At 49.1% G+C, this 10,783-nt stretch overlaps 1 protein-coding gene across 1 annotated transcript in view; it reads right to left on the minus strand.

Annotated features, from left to right (window-relative positions):
• The window catches only part of Cdh1 (cadherin 1), a 101,081-nt gene extending 90,706 nt beyond the window's left edge, over window positions 1-10,375 (minus strand). The window contains exons 1-2 of the mRNA XM_004661660.2: window positions 10,304-10,375; window positions 9,483-9,597 (exon numbers count right to left, since the gene is read on the minus strand). Of these exons, the coding sequence (XP_004661717.1) occupies window positions 9,483-9,597; window positions 10,304-10,357 (169 nt within the window). The 5' untranslated portion in view covers window positions 10,358-10,375. The remainder of the gene's footprint in view (window positions 1-9,482; window positions 9,598-10,303) is intronic.
• Window positions 10,376-10,783: the final 408 nt, after the last annotated feature.

The following is a 10,783-nucleotide window of genomic DNA, read 5'->3' on the forward strand; positions in this document are numbered from 1 at the left end:
AGAGATGGCTTAGCGGTTAAGCGCTTGCCTGTGAAGCCTAAGGACCCTGGTTCGAGGCTCGGTTCCCCAGGTCCCACGTTAGCCAGATGCACAAGGGGGCGCATGCGTCTGGAGTTCGTTTGCAGAGGCTGGAAGCCCTGGCGCGCCCATTCTCTCTCTCTCCCTCTATCTGTCTTTCTCTCTGTGTCTGTCGCTCTCAAATAAATAAATAAAAAATAAAAAAATTAAAAAAATTAAAAAAAAAGAAACAAAAAAAATTTTTTTTTTTTTGAGAAATTCATTAGTTTTAAGAAAGTGATATAGGTTCCATTGGAAGTGCTGAGTTTACAGGGAACAAGAGAAAGAGTATTTACTTTACTTCTTTTCTAGGTGCTGGGGAATGAAACCCAGGGCCTGAAGCACTCTACCGCTGAGCTACCACCCCGGGACTATTTCTTCCATAAGGAAATTCTGAGGACACGCAAGAAAGACAAAAGAAATCAGTTTACCTGGGAGGAACTTAATTTGTTCTTTGTGCCTCCATGGGAAGGAGCCTATATACAATTTTTCATACTAATATATGTATATTTGAACTTTTCAAACAAAATGACAATTTGCCTGCCAAGAGACTAAAAGCTGGAAACCCTCAGAAGTAGGCAAAGGCCCAGGGTCCTAAAAACGGCCTGGCCCCAGCTGCTCATCCTGGCCCCTGTCCCTTCCTCATCTAGGAAGGCAATCTCTAGATTCAGACTGCGTCCAGCCTTAGGGCCACCCACTTCCTATGGCTGGAATCCCTTTCCATTTCTGGGCCTAAGCAACAGCCTCTTATTCAAAGCCCAGCAGGTGAAACTGACTGGTTCTGAGGTCCCCTCCCCCAACCTTCTCTCTCCCTCCGGCATTCTTGGAATGCACTGAAATGACCTGCTAAAGGGTCTTTAGGAATAGAGATTTTTCTGGAATCTCCTCGAGGGCAGAGGCTGGCTCGTATGCCAGGTGGCACTGGCAGTTTCTCTGGGTCCCACTGTCCCCTTCTCATACCTGTCTACTCTACTTTTCGGGTTTCCAGAGCAGCCCTTCACAATGCACGCACGCAGTCGACCTTCTTGCTCCTTGCCCATTTAGATCCTTGGCCTCAGGGCAAAAAGCCAGATACTCACACCCTGGCTGGCACCAGGTATTTACTCATCAAACATCTTTGGCCTAACAAGTGGGGCTGTTGGGCCAATGAATGGGTGGCAGGCACCTGAAAGCTTTGAAAAAAAATGCTAAATCCAGATATGCGCATCCCTCCCATGCCCACACAGTGAATTTGCAAGTGGGGAAACCTGACTCAGTGCTTTCCCATGGGGATCGTGGGGCCTTGGGGAACATTCTGACAATGGATCAACAGACAGGTGTCCTTAAGCACGTGCATTATGAATTCTTTTAAAAAAAAAAGTAAGTGGCAAATTCAAGGCCCTCCGGACTCTCCCCTCACCCCCAGTGACTCGGTACCTCTCTTCTCCCAACCCAATTCCAGCCCCTCTTAATCCATAGCATGACAATCAAGAAAATGCCACTCAATTTCCTTTTCTAACAAAGGCATTCAGGTCTTGTCACAGTTTGCAGAGCAGTGTTTGCTTAATACCAAAGCAAGGAGAGTGAGGAAACTGGTTTGGCTGGTTTGCTGGGCGGGAGAGTGCTTAGGGAAACTTTTGAACCAGCATATAAAACATGGGAGAGTCAAATACGGAGAAAACTGAGGGGCTCTAATAGTGGCGACCCTTAGCATGTGGCACACACCCCTAAGATACACACCTGCTTACACCTTACAGGTAGGGAAACTAAGGCTTAGAGAGAAAGCCTTGGCAAGCACCCCTCATCTGACAAGAGACAAGCTCAAAAACCTTCTCCAATTGGGTAAACCTGTGATCCCAGGAGTTTGAGGAATTCAAGGCCAGGCTAGGCTACATGACAGCCTGCATAAACCAAAAGCCTTCTAGAGCCAAGTGCAGTGGCTCCCAGAACTCTGGAGGCTGACAGGAAGACTGTCAAATGAGTTCAAGGCCAGCCTAGTCTACATAATGAGTTTAGAACAACCTGCACTACAGAGTGGGACCTTGTTTCAAAACAAACAAACAAACAAACAAACCAGAGTTTGAGAGATGGATTAGCAGTTAAAGGTGCTTGCTTGCAAAGCCTGCTGGTGGCCTGAGTTTGATGCCCTGGTACCCATATAAAACCAGACACAAAAAGTGGCAAAGCATCTGTTGTTCATTTGCAGCAGCAGCAACACACACAGAGACAAATAAAAATCCTAAAAAAGGGGGGCTGGAGAGATGGCTTAGTGGTTAAGTGCTTGCCTATGAAGACTAAAGACCTCGGTTTGAGGTTCAACTCCCCAGGACCCATGTTAGTCAGATGCACAAGAGGACGTACACATCTGAAGTTCATTTACAGTGGCTGGAGGCCCTGGTGTGCCCATTCCCTCCCTCCCTCCCTCCCTCTCTCTGCCTTTTTCTGTATGTCACTCTCAAATAAATAAATAAACCACCTCAAGCAACTCTGGTAAAAATCTTGAGGACACGCTACAAGGATCTTAGTGAGAAGTTGAGAGGGAAGGAGAAAAGGAAGAGACCTAAAGCTATCATAAGTATATATAAGCTGGGCTCCATAAAAAAAGAAAGCGATGAGTAAATGAAAATAGACATACTCTTTCCTGCTCATTTACCCACCTCTAGGCCTGGTCAGAATGAGGCCACAGAATGTAGCTTAAGAGACCTAAATAAATAAATAAAAAATAAAAATAAAACACCTACATCCATTCATTTGTTCAAAACAAGATTTAAGGGCCTATTGTGCCTTTTTTTAATTTTTTTTTTTTTTTTTCAGGTAGGGTCTCACTCTAGTCCAGGCTGACCTGGAATTCACTATGTAGTCTCAGGATGGCCTCAAACTTAAGGTGATCCTCCTACCTTTGCCTTCCAAGTGCTAGGATTAAAGGTGTATGCCACCACACCCAACCTTTTAAACAATTTTTTATTTATTTGAGAGAGAGAAAGAAACAGAGAGGGAGAAAGGGAGAATGGGCGTACCAAGACATCCGGCTCCTGCAAACGAACTCCAAACGCATGCGCCACCTTGTGCGTTTGGCTTACGTGGGTCCTGGGGAATTGAACCTAGGTCCTTTGGCTTTGCAGACAAGCACCTTAATCACTAAGTCATCTCTCCAGCCCTAAATCCTTTTTGCTTGTTTTTTTCAAAGTACAGTCTCTCTCTAGCCCAGGATGACCTAATATTCACCATGTAGTCTCAGGGTGGCATCGAACTCAAGGTGATCCTCCTACCTCTGCCCCTCAAGTGCTGGGATTACAGCACTGCACCTGGCAGAGTGAGCAAGCGAGCGAGCGAGAGAGAGAGAGAGAGAGAGAGAGAGAGAGAGTCTGGGAATGGGTGCACCAGGGCCTCTAGCTAATGCAGTCAAACTGCAGATGCATGCGCCACTCTGCGCATCCAGCCTTACATGAGCACTGGGGAATCAAATCCAGGTCACCTATGTCATTAGGCTTTGCAGGCATGCACCTTAACTGCTAAACCATCTCTCCAACCCTAAGCTGCTTCTTTTTTTTTTTTTTCCAAGGTAGGGTCTCGTTCTGGCTCAGGCTGACCTGGAATTAACTATGTACTCTCACAGTGGCCTCAAACTCATGGTGATCCTCCTGCTTCTGCCTCCCAAGTGCTGGGATTAAGGTGTGAGCCACCACGCGTGACTCATCAAGCTTCTTCTTTTTGATATTTTTTCACTAGGCAGCTCCAGCTGGCCTCAAGCTTGAGATCCTCCTGTCCTCACCTTTCCTAGAACTGGGATTACAGGTGTGCACCACCATGTCCAGCTCTATTTAATGACTGTGTTGCTGAGACTCGAACCTAGAGCCTCGCTGAGGCATGCTAGGCAAGCTCTCTACCGCTGAGCGACGTTCCCAGCACACCACTGAATGGGTCCTTGTGTTTCGTCTCTTGCATGCCCCGCCCCTCGGTATGTATGCTTAGCCACACCTGCTTTATTCACTGCTTTCACCCCAGGCTCTAGCCTAATGCCAGCATAAACCAGTAACTCAGTATGGACATTCAGAAACCCAGAGCCCAGCTAACGCTCATCAAATTTGAATCCATACAGCACAAGAAACCTGTAAGACTACCACACTCACTTAACAGATGAGTCTCACCGAAGGAAACCGACTTATCCAAAGTCACACAGGGAGTAACTGAAGCACAAACTCGAATCCTTCCCGTCCTTGCTCACTGAATTATCCGAACCAGAAGACCTGATGCCCCGAAAGAAGACGGGCGAGAGGTAGCGTAGAAACCCCAGAGAGGCCCAATCTAGACTACGGCAGGCGCCTCTCAGGGATTTTAGGATTTTTTGGCAGCTTCTGGGAGATGGAAAGCTGATTGCCTCTCGTCTGGCTTATCTAGGGCTGCGCTTGGAAAGGAGTGTGTAACAGATACCACGGTGAGCATTTCACCCAATAAAATGCACCTGAGAGCAAACAGGGATTTCCATCACCACCTGGCAGAGAGGGGCAGGCGAGAGCAGCCGTGGCCTTCCTTAAATGGCCTTGAAGGGGCCAGGACCTCGCCGCCTCTGCTCCTCATGAGACACAAAGGGCGGAATGACAGCTTCTTGTCTGCTTCCCAGTAAGCCTACATCAGCTCTGGTCACAAGCATGAGTAATTGGGGAAGTGATGTTTAGGAGGCTGAGGGTGGAGGAGGGTATCTGATGATGTAAGGTGATCCCAAAGCAGGTTTCTGTGTTTGCTTTTTTAAAAGCCCGATCTAATTAAGGGGCCATTTGAAGCAGCTTTCTGTACAACCTCTAGAAAGGAGGGGAAATGGGTGTATTTAACACAGAGGACAGTATCTGGGAACTAGGTCAATCCACTGAGTAACCAAAGCTCAAGCCCAAAATATAGGCGCACTGTCGAGAAAGCAAAGGACAGAAGTCATCAGTTTAAAAGCTCGTCAGCTCCTCTTTCACCAACCCCACATCAACTGAAAACTATGAGCAACAGGCTAATATCTGACATGCCAAACTGCCTACTAGCTTGACTTTCTCAAGCCACAAAAAGGAAAAGAATCAATTCTAAAAAATCAGTTTGGGCTGGAGAGATGGTTTAGCGGTTGAGGCGCATACCTGTGAAGGCTAAGGACCTAGGCAGGTTCAATTCTCCAGGTCCAGCATACACCAGATGCACAAGATGGCACATGTATCTGGAGTTCATTTACAGTGCCTAGAGGTCCTGGCACCCCCACTCTCAAATAAATCAAATACACACACACACACACACACACACACACACACACACACACACGGGGAGTTCAAGGTAGGGTCTCACTCTAGTTCAGGCTGACCTCAAAACTCATGGTGATCCTCCTACCTCTGCCTCCCAAGTGCTGGAATTAAAGTCGTGCACCACCATGCCCAGCTAAATAAATCTTAAAAAAAAAAAAAAAAGTTTAAGATGGACATGGTAGCTCACACCTATAAACCCAGCACATGGGAGAGTGAGGAGGATGGCTATGAGTTCAAGGCAAGCCTGAGCTAGAGAATGAGTTCTAGGTCAGCCTGGGTGAGAGTGATATGCTGGCCCCTGATCATGTTCATATTCGCTCTTGTTCACTCTCTTTTATACTTTTCAAAGTAGGGTCCTGCTCTAGCCCAGGCTGACCTGGGATTAGTTTCAGGCTAGCCTCAAACACACAGTGATCCTTGATCCTCCTAACTCAGCCTCCCCAGTACTGGGATTAAAGGCATGCATCACTACACCCAGCTCTCTTTTTAATATTTTCCTTATTACTTATTTTTGTTTTTTTGAGGTAGGGTCTCACTCTGGCCCAGGATGACCTGGAATTAACTATGTACGCTCAGGATGGCCTTGAACTCACAGCGATCCTCCTACCTCTCCCTCCCGAGTGCTGGGATTAGGCCCGGCTTTTATTTTATTAGAGAGAGACAGGATGGGCTCTCTCTGTCTCTGCTTTCAAATAAAAATCTAAAAAAGAATTAGTTTGTTTTTAAGATTCTCGATTCTGGAAACTAGAGAGAAACCAAAGGAATTGCCACAAGGCTAAAACTGCAGGATCAATCTGTTTTAGGGAGCACAGGAAAGATCCCAGAAAACCCCACTGAAATCCCCACCATTCAGTCAAGCCCTATTTGAGAATTCAGCCACATTTATTTCCAAACTCCCAGAAGCCCATATACAAACTCGCAACAAGATCACCACCCTCCGTTTCCCCAGGAGGTCCAAAGAAGGTGAGACCATCTTCTTAAGTCCTGGATGCTCTTTTAAATCACAAAGCCAGTTCCTGAGGTGGCATGATGTGTGGTTTCACTAGAAGAGCCATCTGCTCTAGGCAATTCCACATTCAACTGATTCAGAAAGACTCAAGTCACAGAATGGCCAAAAAAGGTAAATGAAAGCAAATGTGTTGAGTGGCAGGTGGCAGCAGTAAACATGAGACCTTGAACCCAGCATACAAGCTTATGGGATGCTGTGTGGAGGCCACTTCTTCCACCAAAGCCACCAACCCCAAGAGCTCCTGCATCTCTGTTATCAGCTGCTCGGAGGGGCTCTCATCAGCCCTCTGCCCTTGGTCTACACAATAGATCAAATCCCCAAACAACCTCCTTCCTCTCTTTCCATCCTCCTTTTCAAAAAAAAAAAAAATATTTGAGAGAGAGAAATAGCCAGGTAGAGAAAGAGAGAATGGGAGCACCAAGGTCTCTAGCCTCTGTAACCAAATTCCACATGTATGTGCCACCTTGTGCATCTGGGTTATGCGTTTCCCTCATCTTTCACATAACTCTTTTGTTGTTGTTTTGAGGTAGGGTCTTGCTCTAGCCCAGGCTGACCTGGAATTCAGTATGTAGTCTCATACTTAGTGGCCTCGAACTCATGGTGATCCTCCTATCTCTGCCTCCCAAGCATTGGGATTTAAGGCATGCACCACCATGCCTGGCTCCATTCCTCTTTCATTTCTTTTAATTTATTTTTTTAATGTAGCCAAGGCTAGCCTCAAATTTATAATAATCCTCTTGCCTTAGCCTCCCAAACTCTGGGCTTACAGGTGTGAATCATCACACTCAGCTTTTCCTTTTCTTCCTTCCTTTTTAAGAAAGGGAAACCAATTATGGATCCTTCAGCATATTAAAGAATGTGTGCCTCAGTTCCACACATGCAAAACAGAATGGAAGTCACACTCCCAAAAGTCCTGTGAAGCAATGGTGTACACCCTCCAAAAGTTGTTTCCTTCAAGTAAATGAAGCACTTTCTTAACAGATGGAAGCAAATTATTTTTTTTAATACTCACACATTTCTTTTTAATATTTTTATTTATTTTGCAAGCAGAGAGACAGAAAGGAGAGAGAGAGAGAACAGGCACCCCAGAGCCTCCATAGCCGCTGCAAATGAACTACACATGCAGGCGCCACTATGCATCAGGCTTTTTATGGGTCTTTATGTTTTGCAGGCAAGCACTTGACCTCTGAGCCATCTCTCCAGCCCCCTTTCCTTTTGATTTTTCAAGGTAGGGTCTCGCACTAGCCCAGGCTGACCTGGAACTCACTATGTAGTCTCAGGCTGGCCTCAAACATCAGTCCTCCTACCTCTGCCTTCCGAGAACTGGGATTAAAGGTGCATGCATCCATACCAGGCACACACTCCCATTTCTAACCCTGCCTTACTTTTCAAAAGTGACTGAAGCATGCCTCCTTCTAGAAACTAATATTCAGGGCCCACTGGTACCTTTCTAATTCCAGGCCACTTACACCCTTTCATTCTTCACTAGTCATGTCTCACAGTGCCATTTAAGGAGGTCCTGGGACACTCAGCAACCTGCTAAACTGTACAATGAGAAACGCAAGGCTGGGGACTGGAGCAAGGGCTTAGCGGCTAAGACACTGGCCTGTGAAGCCTAATGACTGGAGTTCAGTTCCCCAATGCCCATGTAAAGCCAGATGCACACAGGGGTGCATGCATCTGGAGTTTGCAGGAGCTGGAGGCCCTGGTGCACCCATTCTCTCTCTACTTGCAAAAAAGCCAGAAATATTAAAAGAAAGAAAGAAGGGCTGGAGAGATGGCTTAACAGTTAAGGCGCTTGCATGTGAAGCCGATTCTCCAGGTCCCAAGTAAGTCAGATGCACATGGTGACTAACGCATCTGGAGCTTGTTTGCAGTGGGCTAGAGGCCCTGCCGTGCCCATTCTCTATCTCTTCCCCCCGTCATTCAAATAAATAAATAAAAATAAATCAGAAAAAAAAATTAAAAGAAAGAAAAAAAACAAGGCTGGAATGTCCCCAGCCTGACAGACAACTCGATTTTACTCCTCTGGCAGCCTAAGCAGAACATGGAGAGCGTCAGGACTGATTGAGCAATGACCGACCCCTTCTGACTGCCCCACCATCAATCAGGACAACAAGGAAGCACACTACCTGTCTGAGCCCATAGCAAGGGCTCAGGAAAGCAAATATGACTAATCAGTCCTGCTGCAGTTTCTCTGTGAAAGACACAGCCTACCATGCCATAACTTCCAAAGTCCACTATTAAATTTAAGATGCCACAATTGCTACAGACTTTTCCGTGGCCAAGGGCTAATCAGCAAACACGGTAGACGTATTCCGTTGAGGGGAATTATGGGTGATTCCTCTTTTTGAAAAGTATTTCTTTTATGGTTTATCATACTTGCCCAGCCAACTAAAGTCGCAAGAGAGGAGAAAGTGTTTTTAATACAAAATAAACACCTGGAAATACGGATCCAGAAAAGAAACCAAGTCCCCTGTCCCTTGCTCCCAGCCTTGTCCCAACAATGAAGTAAAAAGAACAAAGAAAATTCTAGATGATCAGTGATAAGACCAGAAATACACTGGGTGGTGTTTACATGCATTTTCATCCCTTGAGTCAGGGACAGTGTTAAGGGGGGAAATATCATTATTCCTTGGGGAAATAATATATTTATCAAAATGTTTGCATCTCCATGAACAAAAGCAACAACCCTGGTAACCAAGATCCGACTCCTCAATTAACCCCCTCAGATGGTCTATAGTAGGACCTAGGAGTCAGATTTCCTTTCAGATTCCTGCTCTGTTGACCCTGCGCAATTGGAATTACCCACTGAGCCCCAGTTTGCTTATCTGTAAAACGGGAATATGGTCCCACAGCCCTACCCAGCAGGTTTTTGTGGTCGGAAATAATCTCCAGTGGTCAGAACCATGAGAAATACTTATGACGTCTAAATGCTCCTGCCCACCTCTGCCCCTTCATAAAACAGTTATCCAGACGAAGCTACTTCACTCAACCAAAATCCGTAAAAGTTTAGACAGCAAAATTGGTGTCAATTCCAAAGAAGTGTCGTTAGAGTGAAGGGAGGCTCTGTCTGTCCCCCACCCAGGAGCGCGGGAGCGCAATTTCTCGGCCCTTTCGGTACCCCACCCCACTCCGCCCAGGAAACGGGGCGCCCTCACCTCTGCCCAGTATGTGGCCTCTCTCCAGGTGCCGCCCGTGCACCCTAAACGTGTAGCTCTCGGCACCAAAGCCAGGATGGCAGGGCTCCGGCTCCTGGCAGAGCCACGAGGGTACCTGGGATGGAGAAAAGATGAGGAACCTGGTGACTTGGGGTTCCCAGTGGCCCACACCGAAACCAACAGGGCAACCCCTCCCTCGCCTGGGGCGTCGGGATTGTGGGAGGAACCCCCCCCTCGGGGAGGGGGGCAGACGGCGACGTCATCCTCTCGCATCCCGAAACCGGCCGCAAAGTCTGCCCCGGGAGAAGAAGGGGGAGGGGGTGTCGGTGGGTCATCCCCTCACCGCCTACCACCTCTCCTTCCCGTCCCCTTCAGCTTCTCGCCGGCGATCTCTTTACTCTTCGGCACCCCACTCTCTCGGGTCAAGCCCTGACCCGGACCCCCGGGTCCTAACCCCAGGGCGCACCTCACCCACTCCCATCTCCACTAGTCGCCTTTCTTCCCACGGCAGGTGCCTCCTCTCCTCTACTCCTAATCGTCCCCTCCGCTCCTGCCTGGCTCCCCCTCCACTTGCACGCCGGGGCACCACTTCTCCACGGGCCGAACCCCTCCATCCCACGGCAAGCCCCCCACCCGCGCCCGCCCTCGACTGACCCCTCCCGCGGTCACCCCGGCGTCCCCGGAGCCCGCGGCGGGGCGCCCGAGGGCACCGCCGTCCTCCACTCCCAGCTCCGCTCCGCGCAGCGCTGCGCCCGCCCGGCCCTTTGGACCCCAGCGTTCCGGGACGCGTCCCCTGCCCCAGGTGCCGGCACTCGACGTACCTGCAGAAGCAGCGGCAGCACGAGCGCCGCGAGGCTGCGGCACGGAGCGCCCATGGCCGGCCGGGCGCTGAGCGAGGGCAGAGGCCGGGCGCGGTCGGGTCGGGCTGGGTCGGGCCGGGCCGGGCCGGGCTGGAGTCTGGCTAGACTTCTACGAACTCACAGGTGCTGCTCGGCTCCCGAAGCCACTGAGCTAGTTAGCGCCTCGGGAGCCAGGTGAGCCTCCGAGGCTCCGCCTCCAGGGCACCTGATTGGCTGAAGACGCACCTGCCCTGGCCGCAGCCAATGAGCGACGCGGTCCTCGGCTTCCTCTGCCAGGCAGGGGCGGACGGCCCGCCTCCTGCCCCGCCCCCTGACCTCGCGCGGTCTAGGTGAGCGCGCAGGGGTGGAGTTGGTAGGGTGAGGGCACCTTAAGAGATCTGTAGGCCTGTTAATTCCCTTGTGTTCAAATCCCAGCCCCGCCAAGTGGCCCATTAAGACCTG

The sequence above is a fragment of the Jaculus jaculus genome, chromosome 1 (assembly GCF_020740685.1).
Source record: "Jaculus jaculus isolate mJacJac1 chromosome 1, mJacJac1.mat.Y.cur, whole genome shotgun sequence".
Lineage (NCBI taxonomy): Eukaryota > Metazoa > Chordata > Mammalia > Rodentia > Dipodidae > Jaculus > Jaculus jaculus.